The sequence below is a fragment of the Ptychodera flava genome, unplaced genomic scaffold (assembly GCF_041260155.1).
Source record: "Ptychodera flava strain L36383 unplaced genomic scaffold, AS_Pfla_20210202 Scaffold_29__1_contigs__length_4469600_pilon, whole genome shotgun sequence".
Classification (NCBI taxonomy): domain Eukaryota; kingdom Metazoa; phylum Hemichordata; class Enteropneusta; family Ptychoderidae; genus Ptychodera; species Ptychodera flava.
In genome coordinates this window covers 4,437,107-4,464,365 of record NW_027248351.1, presented here as the reverse complement: position 1 = coordinate 4,464,365, position 27,259 = coordinate 4,437,107, and the positions used below count along the sequence as shown (strand labels likewise).

Genomic DNA, 27,259 nt, shown 5'->3' with positions numbered 1-27,259 from the left:
TATCTCGCGAGAACATAGAAAGAGAAATGGCTTGGAGGAAGCCGAAAGGACAGTCGAGATTTCAACGGTCATAGACCTTCCATAAAGTGTTTAATATAGTGCCCCTTGCCATATACATTGGGTGTGTTCATATTCGGGCAACGCGGAAGGTTTTCCAGGACAGGTAAACAACCAACATCATGGCGGAAGTCTTCATGTCATGCTGAAGTTTACAGGATCGAATGACTTGACAATCAGAGCAGTAAATGATACAAACTCTTGTTATAATTGGTATAAAATGTTCGCGCTTCAACTCACAGGTAAGATATCAGCAGTCTGGTGAATTTGTGCGCTTCTTGTCCATGTTGATAAAACTTACGAAGTGCTTTGTGTCAGCGACACACTCTCCGGTCATTGTCAAGTGTTCTCTGCACATTTTGACGCCCTGAAATCAATCTTGTCCATGAATCACTTGCTAGAACCTAGGTATCTGGTAGATAGGTCATGTTACATAGCAAGCTGACTCATCGTCTGTGTTGACACTCACACTCTCTGTATGGATGGATTGCTGTGTTCAGTGACAACGCAAACTTACACAATGTTTGTATTTACATGTGAATGGTCTTAACTGTAGACTGATTTATTGAAATGCCGAACCGTGACTAAATGCCATTCAAACCTGTTTGTGCTATTTAAGTACAATGTTCTTACCCATTAGTTGTGAATTTCGGAACTGACACGCTATATAAGCATTACATGAATGTAATGGAGGCCTGTGACCTGAAATCCTTGAAAGGTCAACATCTTTTGTCCAGAAAGTGTTTATTTGTTTTTGTTCATGAGACAGTAGTCGCCTGTATACGTTTTGTTCCGATCAACACTTTGATGGCGTCTGAGATCACACTTTCATTTCAACCTGACCACAGTCCCTCAACAACCTAGTCCCTCCACAACCTAGTCCCTCCACAACGCGATGCCTCAACCCTTGGAAGTCTTTGTTTACCTCAATGCTCCACCCCTTTGCTAAACCATACAGTTTCTCCACCACCAGTGTAGAAATGACCATTGTTTAGGGAGTGATTACCCCTATCGTGAGGACATTGTATTCATCTTGGAGATTGTTACCTTTTCCTATCATCACCAAGAACGGAACAACTTTTGATTGGTGACTCAGGTTGTACAAATACAAAGAGCTTATTCTGTAATGCACAAAGTCATAAATGTCAACTTGAAAACAGAGTAACCTTTGAACTCTCTTATTTCCTGTTTGCTGTCATATCCTTTGTTGAGCGATTACAATGCGGCAATTACGTACCCTTTTCACTTTTTGCTGTGTACAGAAACTTTTAAAATTCAACATTTGAAATCCGATGAAGGTAGAACGGCCATCAGTGATGCGACAGAGTCGGGGACCGTGTATTTAAACCAAGAGGAGAAATGCGAGTTGTTTCAATTTGGGTTAAACGCGGTTACTCCACCTTGGTAGAAATGAAATGTAAAGAACATATGATTCCCTATGGTGCTAATTGTCGCTTATCCATATCAAACTCTGTCACGAAAAAGACGCGTTTCTAGACAGGTGAACAAACAGAACAATTTGTTGTCAGTCGTCACTCCACCAATGGCCCTCATATCTTTGATCAATCTGTCAGCTCCAGAATAATTGCAACACGGTCGCCAGAGTTGAGATGATAAACAGTGTCCATCATGTCGACTAAACTAGAAAGAAGTAAAGGTTGTATCAGTACAACCAGATGACCAGAAGCCGCATTGTTAAGTTAGGGAAAGGAAAATGTTTCAAACTTAGGAATTGCTCCCTTTCATTGGAAAGCTTAATACCGGCGAAAGTCGCTGACAAGCCAACTTTCGCTATCGATATCGATTTTGAAAATTATGTAAAGTCGGCGGTGTGTTTTTTTCTATGAGTCGACAAGATCTGACCACCCAAATATGAGCATCACAACAGGAAATATCTCTTTCATATTAGACTCTATCTGGAGTGAGAAGATCTCTGCTTGTGACGTGCTATGGAAAAACGAGAATATTTACTGCTCAAAATTGTACAGTGCGAATATTTTCAACCGTGTACAGCGCAGTGTCATGTTTTATTCTCAACTTTTTTTCATGCTAACGTGAAAAAGATGATGAGACTGATATAAATCTACATGCACAAGTATGAGAAACAACGCCATTTGGCTTTGCAGCCTTTTTATTCACAAATATTAATGTATGGGAAGTAACATTAACTGTTATTCGCTGAAAATCAGTTGTCTGAAATATTGTCAAATGAATAAATCCAGAAATGTGATTCACTGTCGTACGAATATACTGTTTGGAAGCATGAAAGAACGCCATAAACGTACATTATTGTGTATAGTGCACGTGTATTTCCAGTGAAACAACGCCATGCGAATACATCACCGTTGATGGCGTAATTCCGGTTTCAGTGAACAGGACATATTACTGTAACATGATGGAATCTACAGTCATCTATTCAATGTTTCTGTATTAGTTCTTGTTGAAATTGTCTACATGTGATGTATTTTTGTCTTTTGTTCTCCTTCCGAAGATTTGACCAGTAAATCAACTTTTTAAAGGTAACACTGATAACAAAGCTTAAGCTTATTCCTTCAACATAAGCACATACATGTACTTGTAAATTGGATGAAATAGGTAATCCATAGAATATTATGAGTGTCACGTAGATCTACGTTCTCATTCAACTTCTGTTAGTATGTTACTAATTTTGAAACCTGACAAGATGAACTTTCTCTGCAGCGTTACTTATTTGCAGTGTGGGGATGTCTGGAGCTACATTCATCTGCATTGGAGATTATACGAATGACCTTTGCTCCTTGACCTCTGACCAGTCACCTTGTCCCCACCCAGGATCGCCATTATATCAGGACTGTGTCAGTGGTGTGTGTCGATGCACAGGTCAAGGTTACTCACCATGTACATGTCTGCGTACGTATCATTGATTTTTATTCATACGGTGAAATCTAATTTGTTTGCTGTAGGGGCTCAATCTCAAATATTGGCTTGTGAATGAAGCAAGTCTTCAGTATTGATAGCAGAGTAAACTGAATCTCATAGTCTGACATGCAACCACAATAATGTCACAAAAGTTTTGTTTTTAGAACTATCAAGTTTTTCAGAGGAAGAACTTTTAGAATCAAGTTGAAGTACACATATCAAAAGGTGACATTTTAACGACAAAGATGTCATCATGATTTTTCAAAGTGACACAATGTAGCAAATTGTGATTTTGTTGAACCAATATTTTGAAATATTTTCTGTATTTTCGGACCTTTGGTTATGAATTATTCGACAGTAATTAATATATTTTTGTTTTCACTTCTTCAATCATGTCATTAATGAATTGCTATTTCGACATCAAAGCCTCTGTTGGTGAGTGTGAAGTCACAGCAGATGCTGCTGGTGCCATGGCAACCTACGCTTATGGAAACGGGACAATCAGAGGCAACCATCTTTACAGCTGTAATGGCCGCCACGAGAATCTCGAACTTCACGTTATCGCCAACTACGAGAGTAACGGTCTCAGCAATGGAGACTATCACACCACGGGGAATACCAGAGTTCTAATACACGGGCGTTGTAATCGCGTACCAATAGTTCTTGTCTTTGCTTCGTACAAACCTGTCAATTGGATACTAGACTTTGCTGACCCGGAAGTAATTATTTCAAAAGTGTTACTTGTAAGTTTCTTTTTAATTATTTTAAACGATCGATTGTTTTGCCCTGGAATAAGTTTACAAATACGGAAAACAATCATTGATAAAAACTCGGTCCCAACGTTGAGTTTCCGTAGGTGTTTTAAATAGTTGATAAAGCATAGGTTTATCTGAAGAGTTTGTATGTGGTTAGAAAATATAGAAATCTTAAAGAATCTCATGTTCGTAACTTGTACTAGAAGCATATTATGCCAAATACAAAGGGTGTTGCAAGCATGTAGATTGATTCATGACATTATCATTTGGTATCATATTGAACATTTAAAATGCCAATGGATTGGTGACAAAGCTTACCCATCATGGAAGAGTACCGTATCGGGGAAATATCCTACGTCTTTTTGCGATTGAAATGCGACATGTGCCGATACTTTGACTTGCCTCAGGTAGGCAATTTGGTTTCATTTCCATCAAAATTACAACATGCAGACAGTAGGCTTGCCAAATTATTCTTAGATGAAAAGTGTTCGTGTCTGAGACCTGACAAAAAACAAGCAAATAATTGCTCCAGGAACTCTCCGTTCACAGATTTCATCATTTGTGGACCGTAGTTATATCAGCCACCAACACGGAAGAGTGACGAATATCGAACGCAGCGACCAGTTGCCATGGGGATATGGTGATGATAGCGAGGCTGGTGATACAGTCGGTCTTCTGAAATATTTAATGGGACGATTTGGTCACGTGACGTCTTTCTCTGGCACGCTTAAAGCAGACAAGTGGGAATTAAAGCTGATTTCTGGTAAATTACACAAACTGTCATTTCCTATTTTGGAGAATTAAGTCGAAAAAACTGTCAAACAGAATCTTCGAGTTATGACATTTCTCTCTAACTGAATGTCTTCACTGATTATTTGGACTTTTAAAAAATGTCGACAAAATTTGAAGCACTGGTAACCAAATATTAATAGTTTTTCGTCAAGTCACTCTGAAAGAGAAATGAGAGAGAAGGCAAGAGACTGAAAAACGGACAGACAGATGGACAGACAGACGTCGACAAACAAACGGACAGACAGACAGACAGACAGATAGACAGACAGGCACGCACTGGTAAACCAAATATTAATAGTTTTTCGTGAAGTCACTCTGAAAGAGAAATGAGAGAGAAGGCAAGAGACAGACAAACGGACAGACAGATAGACAGACAAACAAACAAACGGACAGAAAGACAGACAGACAGACAGACAGACAGGCAGACAGGCAGAGGCGGAGGGAAACATTCAAACTCACTGAAATAAAATTTCTTTTAGATATTGAGCAAAAAGTGATTTTTTGTACGTATGCTCAGAGTTGTGCGTTTATCCTGACAATAATATAATGACTTTACATATATTTCTCACTTAGAGGACATAGCGCTGGATGTAACAACAACAGGCCCGGAGCTTGAAGACTGCTGGTCGGGTGAGCAGTGTAATTCATGCAAACAAGATTATGTTGGTGCAATCAATAATATTCCAGTATGCTGCCAAGGTTGTCGCGTGCCTAGATTTGTATTCGTTTTAAACCGAGTGTCTATGTCAGGTAGAACAGGTTCCTGATGAACCATGTGTACCAAATGTAACGGACATGACGAATGAGACCACCACAGGACGAGATCTCGCCGATGCAGGACATGATCAAGCATGTTGGATAGGAGAACAGTGCGCTCCGTGTGCAGAGAGTGTTATCGAGCGATATAATGACACATTAGTATGCTGTCCACAATGTGGTGCCGATGGCTGTTACTGTGACGTCATCTTATTGAAAGACACTGGACCTGTCAGCACTGGAGTTTCCCAGAATGCATCTCTGTTACTGCAATATGTGATCAACGTTTGTGTACTCATTGTTGTTCGTACCGAGTTGTTCACCTCAGCTTCTGAAGTAATGGTTTGATCAGTTGCAAGGACAATACGACTGCTATGCTGGGTAATAATAGATCAAATTCGTCTTAAATTTGCAATGCGGTTCAGAATTGACCCTTTTTGAACTTATATTTCAGTGATGTAACTTTCTCGAAGAATCTTTAACTATTTCATTTGAAGATTCGGTCTTTAACCAGAAGACTGGAAGGAAACTAATTGGAATGAACATGTTTGATTTTCGAAGACATTGCTGTTCCAGTATGTAAAAATACAGCAAAAATGTCGGAAAATATACATTTTGGGCCAGATTGATGGATGGAGCCAAATAAATAGTGACAATTAATTAAGAACTGCTACACTACGTTGATGCAGACTGTCGACGGCCACTCCTGTGTTCCTTGTCAGAAACATTGACTTAGCCACTAGGCGTGGGTCGCCATGTCTCGGTGTATAAGTCTCATCGATATTCTGAGCATGCATTTCGGGCGCTATATATAATTTGTTCATGATTACAACATAATCAAGAGTTTTATGTCTATTTCTGAGGTAGGAAGGTAGGAAGAAAAATCGAAGAAATGGACACTTTCTCGCTTTTTGCGAGAAGTAAGCGAGAATACATAACTTTCTCGCAATAACCTAGCGAGAATTTAATTTTCTCGCAATCACCGGCGAGAACTGTGTTCTCTCGCTCAGCATCTGCGAGAAACTGAATTCTCGCGATCAGTCAGCGAGAATTTTTTTTTCTCGCTTTGAATCGCGAGAAATTGTATCCTTCTGTGTAAGCATTTCACAAAAATTTCACAATTTCTCGCAGATGCAGACCGAGAAAACATAGTTCTCGCTGATTGATTGCGATAATTCAATTTCTCGCATATGCATGTGAGAAAGCACAGTTCTCGCAGCTTGATTGCAAGAAAGTATGTTTTCTCGCTTACTTCTCGCAATACAGCAAGAAAGTGTCCATTTCTCGCAAATTTCTCGCAAATTTCTGTACTAGTGTAAAATGTTGATATGTTGTGAATTATTTGATTCAATATTGGAACCCAAAATTTACACATTTTCTGTTCATCGATATTTAGTTGAATATATGAGTTTATATTTACTTGCTCTCAGTCTTTTGGCATAGAAATATCAAAGCAGAGTAAACTGAGGGATACACTTAGCACACTGTCGCGTTAAGTGCTACTGGCTGTTGCGTTGGTGATATGATCATGATGAGTGATAGGCCAGCCAGTAACCAAACCAAACTTGAAATCCCTAATAAATGTCGTCGGCCAATATGCACATTTTGGTATTAGAGAAACAAATAATACTCAGCGACAACTGGAATTCAAAATGGCCTCAATTGATTCCTGTGTCATCTCCTCCATGACAAAAAATAAAATTCATGATTTTCACAAAACTAAGCTGGTGAGACCTTTATTTACTCGATAAGCTTCAAAAAGAGTTCCCACAAGTGGTAGACCAAGGGAAAAATGAAAAAGTTTGAGAGTCGGAATAAACGGCGAGAGCTCAGCTAAATCATTTCTGATGGTTTAATAAAGCTGATTGACATTCGAAGTTACTTGCAACGAAATTAAATTGCTGGGTACATATGTAACATCCGCTTATCTTGTTTTGACTTTCGACTCTTAAGTTTTGCCGAATCATCGAAATCAAAGTTTGATTACCTGAAGAAAAGTACATATACATCTACAGTGGTGGACATGAATCCTGATAACTTTAATTTGATGTTACATTCGTCAGACTTCAAATGTCAATGACACAGCATTAATTGAATGCACACAACCGAGTGAGATAATCTGGTGTCGTTTTGAAATATTACTAACAGCGATTGGCTGGTACATGTCACGTGGTATAATAACTGCACAAAGCGAAAGAGTGTTGAAAGTTCGTTAAATAGCTTACACTTCGCGGCATCGACGGATCTAACTTTTTTGTGCTCAGCTGTTCCAGTTACCTGTTAGCAAACTTTCATTCGAACTTGGAGAGTGAATTGCTATGGGTAACATGTTGAGAATGACTTTGGCTTTAACAGGTAAGGTACATATAGCAGTTTTTAATGGAGTACTCTGTATAGTGTTGCCACTGTGTACGTTCTAGTCTATGCCATACGTGTTCAAATCATATTGCTGATTCACAGTACCGATTCTAGAGTTCTCAGTTTCAATAAATCCTTACCCTTGAGGAAATAAGTACACAATGAAGTTTATACATAAGTACGATTTCAGACCATGGACGTTCCACGGCAAAGTTTGTCGGGTGGCTTTGCAGGAGCACAAAACGATTATAAAGAAAATGACGATATACATTCAAAGACGACAGTGAATATTTCATGTTTTCTTCAGTGAGTTCCAGCGCTGCTTTGTTTGTATTCATTGCAAGATGTCTGCCTTTTACGTTCATATGTTTCGTTGACATCTCTCTAAGCCATTTTGCTTACAAATACGCCCCACAAACTACATATAAAATATTTCACGTCAACTCAATAACCAGAACCAGAAATCGAAATTTGTTACCTACACACGGGTCATTATGCATGACAGTAAAGATGACACAGCCGCCCTCGGCTCGGTCACCACTGTCACCGTCAAGAACACTCTCCCTTGGACAGGCAACACATTATCTCCCTTCTATCATGTGTAATTATTAAATATAAGTTCATTTAACGAAGAGCTGTTCGTTTTGTAAGAACTGGTAGTGTTGAACTTTAGAGAAGAGCACATCTGTCCTCGGATAGTCATAGTAACAGATATGCACGTCACAGAAGGGCTTCAGATAACTTTAATCACAGAATGAAACCGTTTGGTGAACAACTTTGCAATATATAGCTTTGGAAAACCGTGTTCCGGTAGAACAGATATGTCGGGCGTTCACTTCTGAAACACCACAAGACGTGTGAGGTACAGCTTTACAAAATGGCATGAAAGAACTGGTTCTACGAAATGACCTGATGCGTTAGGTTTCCAGAAAAAGTGGCAAAAGAAAGCGAAAGTAACCAGTTACAATTATAGTGAAAATATTTACTGACGCGCGTTGGCAATACGGTGCAAATCATCAACTTATCAAGTGATCGGAGAACTGTTAGTTTATATGACGGAATATTTTACAATATGCTTCAATGCCATCGCAATGTTCAATTACGGGAGGAATATTAAAACGATCTGCTTGATTAATCTTTACTGACAAATCTTTCTTTTGGATAAAGTACGCAAAAGAACTGAGCAAACACCAAGTAAAGTGTCCGTATTGGTTCATTTGACAAACTTATAATTTGTGTGTCAAACAGAAAATAATGTCATTTACAAATCTATCTGTTTTCTCCTTAAACAGTTCTTTTGGTTTATTGCCTGTACGGCTGTACAGCTAACAGAGTAGAGTGTTGGGCTGGTGACCAGTGTGATGATTGTACAGGTCACTTCAGTGTTGCAGGTCAGCGCAGGTGTTGTCCGAACTGCTCTCCAGCCAGCAGTCTGCAGATCTCTAATAACAACTGTTTCTGCGGGCGAGAGCCCGTAGACCAGCCTGTCACATCGGCATTGTATACAACACATGCTACAACGGCTTTAGTTCGCGATGGACGGTTGTACAAAGCATGCTGGGAAGGCCATCAATGCGAAAAGTGCATGTCGACTTGGATAGATTACGGCCAGACAATGTGCTGTGATCAGTGCGGTCCAAATAATTACCTCTACTATGAGAATAACAACTGTTACTGTGGAGTACATGTCGAAACACCCGGGCCATTGATCAGGAACGGAATTCATTACAAGCCTTGTTGGAGCGGATCGTCGTGCGATGGCTGCGGGTCCACCTTTATGCAAGGTGGCGAATTAGCGTGTTGTGAAGATTGTGGTCCGACTAACAATCTGTACAGTTACAACGGTTATTGTTATTGTAGCGTCGTCAACACCAATGGTAGTCACAGAAATAAATCATTCACATTTTCAATAATAACACCGATTTTAGCCCGGATCATGAAAGGTATCATGCATTTTGAATAACCAATAACGTAGCCAATGATAGAGTGGGAATACTGATAATACTAAACCATCAAATGTTCTGTACTTCATATAATATAGCTTAGTAGCAATAATTGAGAATGGGATTTACTTTGAACAATATCAAGCACCAAGTCTCTTGTCTCATAGGTCTCATCACTAATGTTCATTATTAGTAATCAAGCTTAACATATGTCATCAAATTGTCGTTCATGCTTCAATTTGATAATTATGTAATCCTTTGGTATTACTTGTACTCATCAGTTTGTACACTAGATTAGACAACGTCTACTAGGGAATTGAAGATGATTTCAAGTCAAGTTTAAGCAGTTATTTTTTTGTATTTGTAGACATTCCGATGACGTCACTCAGAAAGTCTTCTTGGACTGCGCAGTACCATGTCTTAGAAGACAGCTGATATTAAAATCATATGTCAGTATATCCTTATCAAACTGACGTCGATTTTAGCAGTTCCTCTCGTATATGGGTTAGTTTCTGTCAATTCGAAGACGTTGGTCATGAAGAACAAGTTTGTACCAATGACCAACAAAATATTGATAACATTAAAATAGAACTGATTAATTCATTCGCAATGGCTTCTGTGGCTTTGAAAGACTTTGTAGCAGTGTTTACTAATTTTGAAGTGTAAACGTTTATCAGATACAAAGAAATTGCAGCGAATCTGTGATATGTACTACATTGATGACTTACAAAATTCTACTAATTTAGTTATAGACTTGTCGCTTTACATTGTTATGGCATTACATCTTATATGTAACAAATAAACATAAATTAATAAAATAATATAGCTATGTATTCTGACTATAGAATATGTTTATTTGTTGTTGAAACCCCTGATTTTATCACATGATCATTCCAAGTACTTTATCGGGATGTTTATTATTACCAAATTATACTTACATTTTTTTCTAGTCAAGAAACATTTGACAATGAATTACCGATAACGGCAGGGCAATTATGATTACATCTATACAAATCTATACTTGTCATTCACTCCATAGCTGTGAGTATAAATGACCTCTCTCTCTCTCTCTCTCTCTCTCTCTCTCTCTCTCTCTCTCTCTCTCAGCATGAAGCCATACCAACAACGGTATTTGCAAGCTTACACTTGAATATTTTCTTTATAAGTGTTTGATTTTTCTTTCCCGTTCCTGTTTACTGTTACGATTCTTAATGTTCAGAACAATTCAATTTTCACAAGAGGAAAGCAAATGTCTGTCGTTGAGGGCGTTGTCTCCACAACTTACCTGTGTTTTCCTTGAAGGCTGTCCAAGTCTTCTGTCACTCTCTCTCAAACCTTGGTCAGCGACAGAGGCTGAACACGTCTAGCAGTGTAACTGACCACACAAGTAATGGAAATCTTAACATCTCTCTTCAGGCTCCTCACTTTACTGGTGTTGTCAAGACTTTCATTCCAACAAGCAACAGTCGACAAAACCGATCAATGTTTTGACAGTCAATACAAGTGTGCGTCTGAAAATCAGTGTGCCTACACCTTCGTGTTGCCCCGACCCAATGGCGAGACATGCCCCTCTGTGAGGGATACTGTAAGAGATATGGGCAGACTGGTGTCAGAGAACGAAGAATTGAAACAAAGTTTGCAAGAAATCCAAGGCGAACTGACACGATTGAAATCTGAACAGGAAAACGGACAAACAGGTAAGGGAACGCTGTGATCCGAACATCGCTGTCACAGAAATAAATTTTGTTCTCACAATTGAAGCGATTTTGAAATACTAGTTTGGTGAGTATTTGTTTCGTAGGAAGCTGTAATTGATAAAGAGAATTATTCTATGTATCGTCGTGGGCTTATGTGAATTCAGTTAATGTAGAAAGGGTTGATGCAGACTTACCAGACCGTAACAATTCTCTCTGCTTTGAGTTTACTTTGCATTGTTATAGGACAATCTGTCAAGGTCATCCTTTGTGTCAGTGGTGCTGCAATGGAGTAAGTGTCTAATTTTAGGTTGCACACATTCTCATCAAGACATGTTTTACGCATAGTACTGTTGGCTGAACCTAACTCAATGCACTGTCGACTTCTCAAATCAAACTCTTTGGTTTTGCGAAATGTTATACAATGGGCGACAATTGAAGCTTTATAATGTCAGATAATGAAAAACACAATGAAAAGAGGAAGCATAACATACTTTACTGGACTCACTCAATATAATCTGAAGAGTTTAAAATAAACCGTGTTTTTCAAAAGCAAACCGTAGTAAGTGTAGTGTCATGTGAATTTAAACTCTGTGATTTTCATTACTCCGAGATTGTTTTCAAGCTTGTCCGCTATCATGAGCTGACCTTTTGAACTTAAAGTTGTCGAATGACACTGAGGTGCAATCAAACGATCAAGACATCCATACGAAAGATATAAGAAAAGGGCCATTACGTCTCACGAGAAGTCGGTGAAAATATTGACATTTATAGCGAAATCTGTTGATGTTGTTGGTGGTGGTTCTGTTGCAGTCACACTAATATTTGAAAAGACAATACAAATACGTTAATTTTGCAAAACATTAAAAAATCTCATCACGGAATCTAAAAGTGTTTTGTTGCGTGCTTATTTGCTCGATTCGTCTTTCAAGGGATGGCTAAATTGCCTCTCAACTTCGCTATGTAATGCCATGCAATGAGTAACTCCAACAGCCTCTCGCTGGATGACCGTCGAGGGACAACTAGCGTAAGATTATAATATTAATACTTTATATCAATGAGTTCATTTATTTCCTATTAAAGTCTTTGCAATTGGAATTCCATTTCAGTGACGGTAACGCAAAGTTTCAAACAAATCATAAAACGTGAAACCGAGTTTTATATTTACAGAAAAGATCACTGTTGCCGTTCACCGTCAGGAACAGAAATAATGGATAAGCTTCATCAGCCACACATTCCGTAAAACCCTGCATAATTATTTTTTAACCTTCCTTTTCATGGAGGCTTTTTCGGATACGGCGAAAATATGTAGATCAGCAAACAAACAATCTGTTCAGATACGACCTCGCCGGAGTAATTTATTTAATTTACTTTCGGCTCTATATTGTAACATTTTGCGAACGACATAAAATTTTAGGTCGTTTTCTATGACTGTATAGGAGACCTGATAATTATAACGTGCAAAGTAAAAAAACGGGATAAATTGTAGTCAACGGACAACTGACTATTTTTGACAATGTCCGAGTTCACATAATTTTTTTGTCTTGTTCTGGTATGGAACCGTTGCTTGAAATGTGATATCGTTCAATATAAAATGCTAAGCAAAACCGTTTTATTCGTAAGATTTGTAAGAGCACAGCAAATGAAAAGGTGGACATTAAGACCCACTACCAAATGCATTCATCAATTGTTTAATAGTGGCCCAGATTGCGTATACTATGGGATATTTCAGCATATTATTGTTAGATCTCTCCAGCGACCGAGATCATCCTGGTCACGTGTTAATATCGGACTATAGCAACTTATTAACACTCGCCAAACCATTATGTAATGATCGTGTCACAGTTGTCAGCATTCCGCCACGAACTGATACTCAAGATGTACAAGGGAAAATCGATGAAGTCAATCATGACCTGGCACTGCTCTGCCAACGCGAAGGTGTTACATTCATCGATAATGACTGTACATTCAAATTTCGTAACAATTCTGTAGACATATCTTTACTGTATCGTGATGGCATCCACTTGAGTGTCAAAGGAATACGGAAAATGCTTGAGAATGCACAACTCGGCCAGATGTTTATCCCGGTAAATCATTCAATCAACGCAATGAATACTCAAGAATGACCAATGCAGTAATCGACCAAGGCCTCCGAGACCAACACCCAGGTAATCAGCAACCCGTAAGTTATCACCATAGGAACAACATCGGTGCTAACAAAGCCAGGTACGAACCCCGCCAGCGAAACAGTAATCAACCGACTGTTAGATGTTTCGACTGTGGTACTTCAGGACATGTTAGAACCAGGTGCCCACTGCGTCGGGAGACAGATCAGCGACGTTTCCATTCTAACGTCAAGTGTCACAATTGTGGCGAAGAGGGTCATGTGAGCAGAGTATGCAGACACGGGATTTCAATCACTTGCTGGTCCTGCGGTTATCCCGGTCACAAGGCAAAGGATTGCCCTACAGCATAGGAATTGGGCCAAGAAGAGTGTGCCGTCCAATCTGAAGTCACGAATATTCAACCGTCGTCGCGTAATACGTCTCTGGACAAGTTATATCTACCCTTTCACAATGTCACCACAGGTAAAGGTTTGCGCATTGCTCATTGGAACATACAACACATTACCAACAAGATTGATGAACTACGCCTTTTACTTTGTCATAATAAGAGACCTTTTGATATTCTTATTTTAAGCGAAACTTTTTAAGTGACTTGAACCAAGACTCCGACTTTGCAATTTCTAATTACGTCATTTGTAGAAAAGACCGTCCTACGGTATGGGCGGCGGTCTTGTAGCTTACGTAGCCTCTGATGTGCATTTTATACGGAGATTTGATCTTGAATCCAATGATGTAGAAGCGATTATCCTCGAGGTAATCATTTATCATGCTCGCCCTCTCCTGGTAATGGGTATTTATCGACCACCAAGTTCATCCCTTTGTGTTGACCGCAAAATCGAATCTGTTATTGAGTCGGCTCAACTTGAAAATAAGGAAATGATTGTACTGGGGGATTTTAATATTAACCTTCTTGCATCGAATGGGGAGAATCACTATTTATACAGATGTATGATGTCATTGAACTTTGAACAACTTGTGAATAGTCCTACCCGGCCGGTTTCTGGTACTGTTTTAGACCATATCTATGTGAACTATCCCCTTCATATTTCTTCTGTGTGTGTACCTGAAGTAGGTCTCTCTGACCATTACCCTATCTGTGTAATTAGACGCCATAACAGAAATTGTGGTGGTACTGGTGATCATATATATGTTAAGCACAGACAATATCGTAATTTCGTTCCAGATAATTTTACCAGAGACTTGAACTCAGTCTCCTGGCCTTATGTTGACAATATGAATGACATCAACGGCACTTTTAATGAGTGGATTAATTCCTTTAATTCTGTTTGTAACAACCACGCCCCCTACAATGTCAGAAGAGTTAAAAGGCTAAAACAGCCACCATGGTTCTCTACACATATTTTAGATCTCATGCACGCCAGGGACTTCAATCTTGTCAAGGCTTCCCGTTCAAACTCGCCTGATGACTGGTTCCTTTACAAATCTCTTAGAAATAAGGTTGTTCACACCATTGCCTCCGAAAAACGTCGTCATTATAAAAATGTTTTTACAGAAAATTCCAGGAATTCTTCGGTTGTGTGGCGTACTGTTAATGAAATACTGTCCCAAGGAAACTCCACTTCCCAAAGTCCCCGTATTGTTCACAATGATGTGTTGCTCTCTGACAATAAGGCCATCGCAAATGCGTTCAATACCCACTTTACAAGTATTGTAAATAGTTATCGCCAAAGTGTTCACACTGAGCCAGACTTTAGTCTGATTAGAGCATGGGTAACTGAACAAATGGATCCTGCTCCCGTCACTTTTCAAATCCCACCTATTTCCTGTAGTTTTGTTATGGATCAACTTTCTTCATTAGATATCAATAAGACCGAGGGAAATGACAACATTTCCCCGAAACTTCTCCAAGTTGGTGCTGCCAGCATTGCTGATTCTGTCACGAAAATATTTAATTTGTCAATTGTAAATGGTTCGTTTCCGAAATGTTTTAAATGTGCTAGAGTTTGTACCAGTTCACAAGAGTGGGTCAAAACAACTTTTAAATAACTACAGGCCCATTTCCATTCTGCCTGCTTTATCGAAGATTCTTGAGAGGCATGTTTATAAGAGTTTCTATGATTATCTTCAAACAAACAATCTTTTGATCAGCTCGCAGTCTGGTTTTAGACAATTTCATTCATGCCACACTGCACTTCTTAAGCTTACAGACCAACTTTTAAATAATATTGATCTGGGTTTGTATAATGGTTTAATGTTTTTAGATCTATGTAAAGCTTTTGATCTTGTTGATCATCAAATTCTCATTAGAAAGCTTTCTATTTATGGTGTTTCTGGTTCCTCTTTAAGCTGGTTTCGATCGTACCTCACTGATAGGAGTCAGTTTACCAGCTACTTAGGGGAGAAATCATATACTTTACCAATTGTATGTGGAGTACCTCAAGGCTCCATTTTAGGACCACTTTTATTTCTGATTTTCATAAACGACCTTCCTTTGTGTCTAAATATGTGTAACTTAGACATGTTTGCTGATGATCAAACTTTATGTGTATCTGGAGATGGTATTGATGAAGTTGAAAAAACAATTCAGGACGATGTGCTACCTATCTCTACCTGGGTTAACAACAATGCGATGTCCATCAATACCACAAAGACAAAGAGTATGATTGTAGCGTCAAACCCGAAGGTTAAAAATTTAAAAGAGTCAGATGTAACAATTAATGTATGTATAAACAACTGTGAGATTTCAAATGTTTTCAGTCACAACCTTCTCGGTATTGAAATTGACAGTACTCTAAGTTGGGATAATCATGTAAATAAGCTGTGTAAGAAATTATCCATGAGAATAGGAGTCTTGCAAAGGCTGCGTCCTTTAACTCCTTATAGTGTCCTTATTTTAGTTTACAATGCCACTTTTCTTTCTGTTTTCGATTATCACTGTACTGTATGGGGAAACACCACAAAGAGTAATTTACAAAGAATTTACAGGCTTCAAAAGAGAGCGGCCAGGGTTATTTTAGGTGTTGACATTACAGTTTCTACACGTACACTTTTCTCTCGCCTTCATTGGCTACCCATTGACTTTCGAATTGATTATTTCATTGCTGTAATGACCTTTAAAATCTTGAATGGGCTTGCACCTGATTACTTACACCAGTTCCGTATATCTCTGACGTGAGTAATGTTACTACCCGTAGTTCTAGTAACAGGAATTTATACGCTCCAATTTTCAAAACAGCTACTGGACACAGATCGTTTATTTATCAAGCCACAACGATTTGGAATAATATTCCTATTTCCATCCGAAGTGTTGAAAGACTATCGCAGTTCAAATCTCAATTGCGCAATTTTCTTTTTCAAAAATTCATTAATGAGGGTTCATCACTGGATTAGATGCTTTCGTTGTATCTTTTCTTTTTTTTCTGTTGATGTATAATTAATTACTCTGTATTGATTTGTTGCTTTCTGGACGAGGGCTCTGATGTAAATTACAATTCATTTGTTACTCAGATTACCCTCTATAAATAAAGAGTAATAATAATAAAATAATAATAATAATGTAATTGAAATAATACAGGTGAAGAGTTTCTCTGAAAGTATATCAATAAGAAAAGATATTTCCGACGAGAGTGAACACTGTGGACTTAGAGCAATTAGCATCATCGCTGGTAACCTAGGAAGTCACTACGGTTTGCAATCATAGTCTACATACATAGTTAGACCTCCAGATTACTCTAATGGTTAGCTTCCCCTACCTAATCCTTACGCGAACGTATTTGACTGTATTCATTTTACAGATAAAAGTGGTTCTTGCCCTGTCTTCGTAAGTAATCTACTTAACGCCTGTCTCCTGATGTGTGACAGCGACTATGACTGCCCAGGCCGATCAAAATGCTGTCAGAATGGATGCTCTAAGGTTTGCGCTGATCCCTTGACAGTTTCAACAACGGGTAAGTCGCGGCAGTTACGGGCTAGTTGTGTGTGTGTGTGAGAGAGAGAGAGAGAGAGAGAGAGAGAGAGGAGAGAGAGGAGAGAGAGAGAGAGAGAGAGAGAGAGAGAGAGAGAGAGAGAGAGAGAGAGAGAGAGAGAGAGAGACAGACAGACAGACAGACAGACAGACACAGTGTGTGTGTGTGTGTGTGTGTGTGTGTGTGTGTGTGTGTGTGTGTGTGTGTGTGTGTGAGTGAGTGTAAGATACCATGTAAGATACAATGATGGAATTATTGAGACCTCTATGCCGTAGTGAAGTTTGAAGCATGTAGTTTTCTGTAGTTAAGATACGGATTCTTCTTTTATCAGAAGTTTAATCCTAAATGCCAAGTTTAATCCTAAATACCAAGTATTCCACACATTAGTATAGTCCGTATGTATGTGTTATCATAAATGTTACTGTTGACGATTGAAGTGTGGTGCTGACTGGATTCCATTAGTTCACCGTAATATCAGTGCATGCTATAGAAAATGCCTTGTGTTGGGAGGGTTGATAGTTTGTATATCAGTGAACCAGGCAGAAAGGGTATTTATTTCAAAAATTAAAAAAGATTAAGGAATTGTAAATCCGTTACAGACTGTTCTTTCATCTGCAATGATGTAAGTTAACAGATGTAGCATTTCGTCGGCGAACAACAGTCAACGGATTAGATCTGATTCATAATTAAACTCCGAGTTGTAGATGACCAAAAATTAACATCTCTGAATCCAAAATCGTGGGTAAACATATATGTTATAGGAAACATAATATTTAATCCAAGTATTTCAATTCAAGCGGAAAATCAGCATGCATAAATAACAACGCCAAATCATTCCTATCTCTGAATAAATCCATGCAGCTTACACAGGCTCAACGACATTTATACAATCCACCATGATTCCAGATGAGGAGAGAACGCAATGTACAGGATACTGTTCAGGAAGTTATAAGACGGGAGCTTCCTGTGTCAATGGTTTCTGTCAGTGTCAGTCACCAAACTATGGAATGTACACCTGCTTACGTAAGTTACTATATTGTCTTCTACTTGCAATCAAACCATATAATTTTTATTATACTGTTGCATAGAATATGTTCCTTCTTAATTAACATAGAAACAGTAATCCTTGAGGATAGCTTGATGCAATTCAAAATCCAAACTGACGACCAATACATGATTTTATAATTAGTTGTTAATGTCATAAGATATTATGCTACATGAATCTCCAAAGATTCAATATCAACAAAGTTGTTCTCTGATTTTCGTGATTTATCGGGTTCTTAATTTATTCAATTTTGTTGTTTTTGGTTTGTATAGCTGTGGTCGGAGGATGTAAGATCAGACGAAGAGCTGAGAATGCTGCAGCAACTGGTAAACTTGAAGGTGAACCAAGAGATATCTACATGTATAGCTGTGTGGATCACGGCAGCAATAATGACTATGAAGTACATGTGATTGGTGTGTATGAAGGTAGAGAGTACCGTACTCCAAGAAACAGCACTGTTTACATCCAGACGATTGGTCAAACAACAAAACCAATTGTGTTGGTACTTGGTACTTACAATCCAATAAACTGGGTGATACAAGTGCCTACTGATATAACTATTGATCGTGTTATTTCTGTAAGTAAATTGTCTATTTCTATTTACTACCTGTGAGTATGTATCGGTCTGTATGACACTTTCTTTGTCAGTATGTATGTCAGTACATATATGTATATATGTGTGTATGTCAGTTATATGTATGTGTATGTCAGTTTGTCGGTATGTATGTATGTATGTATGTACGTACGTACGTATGTATGTATGTATGTATGTATGTATGTATGTATGTATGTATGTATGTATGTATGTATGTATGTATGTATGTATGTACATACGTACGTACCTACGTACCTACGTACGTACGCACGCACGCACGCACGCACGCACGCACGCACGCACGTACGTACGTACGTACGTACGTACGTACGTATGTATGTATGTATGTATGTATGTGTGTGTATGTGTGTATGTATGTATGTATGTATGTATGTATATATATTAATGTATGTATGTATGTATGTATGTATGTATGTATGTATGTATGTATGTATGTATGTATGTATGTATGTATGTATGTACGTACGTACGTACGTACGTACGTACGTACGCACGCACGCACGCACGCACGCACGCACGCACGCACGTACGTACGTACGTACGTACGTACGTATGTATGTATGTATGTATGTATGTATGTATGTATGTGTGTGTGTATGTGTGTATGTATGTATGTATGTATGTATGTATGTATGTATATATATTAATGTATGTATGTATGTATGTATGTATGTATGTATGTATGTATGTATGTATGTATGTATGTATGTATGTATGTATGTATGTATGTATGTATGTATGTATATATATTAATGTATGTATGTATGTATGTATGTATGTATGTATGTATGTATGTATGTATGTATGTATGTATGTACGTACGTACGTACGTACGTACGTACGTACGCACGCACGCACGCACGCACGCACGCACGCACGCACGCACGCACGCACGTACGTACGCACGCACGTACGTACGTACGTACGTACGTATGTATGTATGTATGTATGTATGTATGTATGTATGTATGTATGTGTGTGTATGTGTGTATGTATGTATGTATGTATGTATGTATGTATATATATTAATGTATGTATGTGTGTATGTATGTATGTATGTATGTATGTATGTATGTATGTATGTATGTATGTATGTATGTATGTATGTATGTATGTATGTATGTATGTATGTATGTATGTATGTATGTATGTATGTATGTATGTATGTATGTATGTATGTATGTATGTATGTATGTATGTATGTATGTATGTATGTATGTATGTATGTATGTATGTATGTATGTATGTATGTATGTATGTATGTATGTATGTATGTACGTACGTACCTACGTACGTACGTACGTACGCACGCACGCACGCACGCACGCACGCACGCACGCACGTACGTACGTACGTACGTACGTACGTACGTATGTATGTATGTATGTATGTATGTGTGTGTATGTGTGTATGTATGTATGTATGTATGTATGTATATATATTAATGTATGTATGTATGTATGTATGTATGTATGTATGTATGTATGTATGTATGTATGTATGTATGTATGTATGTATGTACGTACGTACGTACGTACGTACGTACGTACGCACGCACGCACGCACGCACGCACGCACGCACGCACGTACGTACGTACGTACGTACGTACGTATGTATGTATGTATGTATGTATGTATGTATGTATGTGTGTATGTATGTGTGTATGTGTGTATGTATGTATGTATGTATGTATGTATGTATGTATGTATGTATGTATGTATGTATGTATGTATGTATGTATGTATGTATGTATGTATGTATGTATGTATGTATGTATGTATGTATGTATGTATGTATGTATGTATATATATTAATGTATGTATGTATGTATGTATGTATGTATGTATGTATGTATGTATGTATGTATGTATGTATGTATGTACGTACGTACGTACGTACGTACGTACGTACGCACGCACGCACGCACGCACGCACGCACGCACGCACGCACGCACGCACGTACGTACGTACGTACGTACGTATGTATGTATGTATGTGTGTGTATGTGTGTATGTATGTATGTATGTATGTATGTATGTATGTATGTATGTACGTATGTACGTACGTACGCACGCACGCACGCACGCACGCACGCACGCACGCACGCACGCACGCACGTACGTACGTACGTACGTACGTACGTACGTATGTATGTATGTATGTATGTATGTATGTATGTATGTATGTGTGTGTATGTGTGTATGTATGTATGTATGTATGTATGTATATATATTAATGTATGTATGTGTGTATGTATGTATGTATGTATGTATGTATGTATGTATGTATGTATGTATGTATGTATGTATGTATGTATGTATGTATGTATGTATGTATATATATTAATGTATGTATGTATGTATGTATGTATGTATGTATGTATGTATGTATGTATGTATGTATGTATGTATGTATGTATGTATGTATGTATGTATGTATGTATGTATGTATGTTAATGTATGTATGTGTGTATGTATGTATGTATGTATGTATGTATGTATGTATGTATGTATGTATGTATGTATGTATGTATGTATGTATGTATGTATGTATGTATGTATGTATGTATGTATGTATGTATGTATGTATATATATTAATGTATGTATGTATGTATGTATGTATGTATGTATGTATGTATGTATGTATGTATGTATGTATGTATGTATGTATGTATGTATGTATATATATTAATGTATGTATGTATGTATGTATGTATGTATGTATGTATGTATGTATGTATGTATGTATGTATGTATGTATGTATGTACGTACGTACGTACGTACGTACGCACGCACGCACGCACGCACGCACGCACGCACGCACGCACGCACGCACGCACGCACGTACGTACGTACGTACGTACGTACGTACGTATGTATGTATGTATGTATGTATGTATGTATGTATGTATGTATGTATGTATGTATGTATGTATCTATTATCTATCTATTATCTATCTTTGTGCAGGTGTGTAGTGTGCAGTTGTAATACTTTGAAAACATCGTCACGTCAACTGGAAATTTAAAACACTACTTCATTATAAGTGAATTCAGCGACATCCTAATAGTTCTGCTACTTTAAACTGCATACCGGCCTTGCGATTATATCGTGGTACTCTAAATGAACTATTAACAAAATGTTGACACTGTTACACCGAAATACATTGTTTGTCATTATTGTTTCTGATTACTATTATCCTAAGATTGCATATTATGACGACGACACCACCGTGGTTGCCCGTGAGGGCGCTGTGAACACTATCGAGTCATTGAAATACACCAATGCGATACCATCAGGCTATGGTGATGATAGTGGAGGAGGCGATACAGTCGGCTTACTCATGTATATCAATGGAAGATTTGGACCAGTGACGTCATTCAGTGGAACCTACAAAGCAGACGAATGGCAGTTGTCCGTCGGTGTGTAAGCTTGTGTATTAAACGTGAAAAAATCTAAGAGAATGAGAGAGAGAGAGAGAGAGAGAGAGAGAGAGAGAGAGAGAGAGAGAGAGAGAGTCACAAACTTGAACATTGGACCATCAGACACACACAATGCCATTCTCGTCGAACCATGCTAAACTCATAGTGAACTTTAAATCAGAGTTGTCTATGAACATCTAACGTTCAGTAACGTTTCCTTTGTATTGGTTCATACACTGCTACAGGCTCGACGGCATTGCAAACTACCATGATACCAGATGAGGAAAGAATTCCATGTACAGGATACTGTTCTGGAAGTCATAAGACAGGAGCTTCCTGTGTCAATGGTTTCTGCCAGTGTCAGTCTCCAAACTATGGAATGTACACCTGCTTACGTAAGTTACTATTTTGCAATCAAACTCATCTTTATTATGCCATTCAATTTGTTGCTTAGTAACATAGAATTGGTAGTCGTTGAGAATAGGTGGATGAAAGAAACACTGTATGTAGCATGACTATCAGTACATCGTTTATGATTACATGTTCATGTCATAAGATATTATGCTACATGAATCTCCAAAGATTCAATATCAACAAAGTTGTTCTCTGATTTTCGTGATTTATCGGGTTCTTAATTTATTCAATTTTGTTTTTTTTGGTTTGTATAGCTGTGGTCGGAGGATGTAAGATCAGACGAAGAGCTGAGAATGCTGCAGCAACTGGTAAACTTGAAGGTGAACCAAGAGATCTCTATAGCTGTGTGGATCATGGCAGCAATAATGACTTTGAAGTACATGTGATTGGTGTGTACGAAGGTAGAGAGCACCACACTCCAAGAAACAGCACTGTTTACATCCAGACGATTGGTCAAACAACAAAACCAATTGTGTTGGTACTTGGTACTTACGAACCAATAAACTGGGTGATAGAAGTGCCTACTGATATAACTATTGATCGTGTTATTTCTGTAAGTAAATAAATCTTTTGATAATCGTCACGTTAAATTAAATTCTAAACAATATCTCACTTTTACGATTTTGTGTTGACCTCATTATCCCTGTAAACTGAATGCAGTCTCTAAATTTGTATTGTGGTGTTTTGTTGACATTGTAACAAAGTGTTTATAGTATAACACCAAAATACATCAGATCTCATTTTGTCCAGTCATATTGCACAGTAAGTGAGGCTACCCACAATTCCCTTTGATTTGTGTGCTCAGACATTATTTGCTAAAGGCTTTTTCAATTTTATCAGTTTCTGAACAATTTGAAACTTAAATTTAATTTAAGGATTATTGGTTAAAACTATGTTCCAAAATTATTGATCATGTTTAAAATTCAGGAGTAAATTGAATGAGAAGTCGATGTTTGGAGGTGCTAAAAATTGTAGACTTGTCATGGTAAAGTTATCAGCAACTAAGATGGTCTCATCATACCACTTGTCAGACATGCAAATTTCCTTTGTTACAAACATTTAAAAAAATCAATACCCTTTCTTTTGCCAACACAGATGCAACTTATTCTCTTAGTTTCCTTGAAAATATTGTGTATGGCTGTCAAAAATCTATGTCGACAAAATCACAAAATTGTTATCTCCTCTGCGGAAAAGGGGTTGATCTTCTCATTATTCACAGTGAGAAATTAGAGAATTATGATTATCAAAACTATGGTCCCAGAATTTTGATATATGGACCGAGCTGTTCTGTGTACAGAAGAAATTTGCTCCAGTTCAGTGAGTGATCCCCGTGTGTACGGATCATGGAGAATTGTGGGTAGCCTCACTTACTGTGTATTGTTTCTGCATATATCCACAGATTGCATATTATGACGCCGAAACCACAGTAGTTGCCCGTGAGGGCGCTGTGAACACTATCGAGTCATTGAAATACACCAATGCGATACCATCAGGGTTCGGCGATGACAGCGGAGGCGGCGATACAGTCGGCTTACTTGTGTATGTCAATGGTAGATTTGGACCAGTGACGTCATTCAGTGGAACCTACAAAGCGGACGAATGGCATTTGTCCGTCGGTGTGTAAATACGACAATCCTGAGAAGCAAAACTTTGTTAATAGAAATGGTCATGAAACTGCCAATCAATGTACCGATTCAAAGGTGTTGACACACATTTTAAAAATACAACATAAAAACTACAAAAAACAAACAAATACAATGATATTATTGGAACACTTTAAAAGTTTCAAAAGATGGCTTTTATCATACAGAGGATATGTTTTATTGGTTTGGTGATTTCGTTTACGACATTGGCGACATTGCCGAAAGAAAAACTATTAGCAGAATCCATAATCTTTAAGATAATAGGTCTACCCATCTAGAAAGTGAAAGACATAAACTTGTACCCACACTTACCTCAGTGAAACGTTCGACCATTCCTTTCAAAATCAAAAATACATATTGAGCTCGTGAAAGAACGAATTATGATATTACCTATAACATATGTAATCTCCTTCATTTTATATGACTGTTTCTCCAGTCCCACCATCAAACTGTTATATCCAAACATCAATATGTTCAAGACTCTGTTATATTTCACTCATTCTTTCTTAGCTTTCGAAATTGAAATTTTAACTTTTTATACTGATTTTTTTGATGTGTTAACTCTATGAGAAAAAATAAAATGTTTGATGTTCAAAAAGAACTAAAACAATGTACATTTTTCCTACTCTAACAAATCAAAATGGGCCCCATAGATGGAAGACCTCACTTATCGTAAAGATTTTAGAGTCCATATATTTGTCCGGGCTCGAAGCGCATTCCATCTTTATTATCGTTGAACTTGCTATCACTTAGAACAGTGTGGTGTAGTTGTCTTCCACTCAAATTAATTTTTTTGTGTTTCTTTATAAACCGTGTAGTTTCCTGATACAATGAACATCTGTAGGCAGCTGTATACAGATTAAGTAGTAGATGTGTAGTAGTAGTAGTAGTAGTAGTAGTAGTAGTAGTAGTAGTAGTAGTAGTAGTTTTTGAGAAAAATTGATAAAACCCCCAAACAAACGTGAAACATAAAGGAGGGATAGCGCGTGCCAAATTTCACTTTCCCATAATTATGGATGTCCAAGATTTTCAGTAAAGACATTATGTGATTCATTATTTTTTTCAAATTTGAGCAGGTATATGTATTTTCATTTTGTCTGACATATGTATGTCTGTAATATCCGACAGCTTAATATTGAGGACAGGATGCATGTAATCAGTTTGTATATTTCAGTATTTGTTGTTGTAACGGTATACACGTTGTAATTACATTTAACAATTTACGTTGCTATTTTAAATGCAATCAAAATTGCACCATGACGACCGGAACTTGTCTTGTACTACAATACCACCTATGTTTCATTCCACACAATAGTGTGCATGAACATGCTTTGATTTAAAAGATATAAAAAGTGTAAACCAAGAAGATAAGATTCATTGGGCCTGGAGAGGATTAACGATGGAGAACCTGATGCAATTAATTTGAGAGAGGTTCACCATTTTCCATGGACACAGTTTTTGAATCGCACCAGCCCCCCTCCCCCTGTTAATTTTGTCCAGACCCTTAACATTTAGCCATTCCAATAAACTTTATATATAAGCAAATCCATGAAGGAAGTCTGGCTTCTACCTCCATGATGTAAGCCAATCCATGGAGATAGCCTAGGTCCTACCTGCATAATAAACACAACGAAATCAACACATTATTATAGTGAATTTTCGTTGTGAGATATATGCTTGGAAGGCTGGCTATCATCATGAGGTTTTTTGCTTTTTAGTCATTAACATTTACAAAATATTAATGATCAATTTACAACTTTCATGTGAAGAGGAGCTGCTTAAAGTAAACACCAATCAACTTTTACTTTTTCACACTGAGTGTATACTCATTAGAGTAATTCCAGAATAAATTCAACACAGTATTTTTAATAAAAATTGTCGTATTCGATTTCTTTAGTCTTAAACATGAACATAAAATTATCATGATTTTATAAAATGCAGCACACACATTTATTCATAGTACGTACATACAGAGAGAGAGAGAGAGAGAGAGAGAGAGAGAGAGAGAGAGAGAGAGAGAGAGAGAGAGAGAGAGAGAGAAAGAGAGAGAGAGAGAGAGAGAGAGAGAGAGAGAGAGAGAGATAAATACTACTGTTTATGTAACTGTAAATGGTACGCGTTGACAGTCTCATTGCAGGTGAGATAATCTGCCTGATAACTTTCCTGTATTATATACATTTTCAGACAGTGAATCAAAGAGACAATAAATAAACAATTGCTGGTGCACGTGGCACAATGTATAATTTTCTTATCTGACTGAGGTGGCGCACTCTTCCAAGATCCTGTGCGACTGGTGTCTGCTTTCTGAGAACAAGTAATCAGTTAAAACATTCAAAATGAAGAGAGCTATACAGCTAACATAATCTGTCAGAACCAAGTCACTTTATTGGAAATAAGTTGATAAGAAATGGCATGAAGTCAAAGGTCAAATTGGTTAAAAATGGGCAGACATCTTACTCTCGCCCATCGTCCGCTCTCACAGGTCAGTTAGTTCAAATTGAGTTGTCAACAAATACGCTACATCTTGACACTAGCTATTCTGACATGAATTGGAAAGTTGAAGAGACTGTGTCCGTAATACAAACAGGAAAAACAAATGAAGGATACATCAAAAGTCACGACCAATCAGTGTCGTGCTCAACCAATGTGACGTCATGCATATGCGTGGGTCACAAGACGGCTATACACCGTTGATGACTATTGTACATCGTCATGCCACAGTCTAGTCATTAAATCAAGGGTTGATTTTAAAATAAGCTTATGTAATAGACTCTAGCCCCGATGATGTACGACCTTTCATTCAAAGTGTAGGTG

The 27,259-nt window shown here is 37.8% G+C and overlaps 2 protein-coding genes across 2 annotated transcripts; both read left to right on the top strand.

Moving 5' to 3' along the window:
- Positions 1 to 6: 6 nt before the first annotated feature.
- LOC139127160 (uncharacterized) lies at positions 7 to 7,368 on the top strand. The gene is made up of 5 exons (XM_070693080.1): positions 7 to 299; positions 2,758 to 2,946; positions 3,382 to 3,698; positions 4,260 to 4,473; positions 5,076 to 7,368. The coding sequence occupies exons 1-5, from the start codon at positions 200 to 202 to the stop codon at positions 5,267 to 5,269; spliced, it is 1,014 nt and encodes a 337-aa protein (XP_070549181.1). The 5' UTR covers positions 7 to 199; the 3' UTR covers positions 5,270 to 7,368.
- Positions 7,369 to 10,837: 3,469 nt separating this feature from the next.
- Positions 10,838 to 26,315, top strand: LOC139127231 (uncharacterized). The gene is made up of 8 exons (XM_070693145.1): positions 10,838 to 11,256; positions 17,135 to 17,287; positions 18,167 to 18,328; positions 18,623 to 18,927; positions 22,172 to 22,388; positions 22,634 to 22,783; positions 23,057 to 23,355; positions 24,202 to 26,315. The coding sequence occupies exons 1-8, from the start codon at positions 10,950 to 10,952 to the stop codon at positions 24,424 to 24,426; spliced, it is 1,818 nt and encodes a 605-aa protein (XP_070549246.1). The 5' UTR covers positions 10,838 to 10,949; the 3' UTR covers positions 24,427 to 26,315.
- Positions 26,316 to 27,259: the final 944 nt, after the last annotated feature.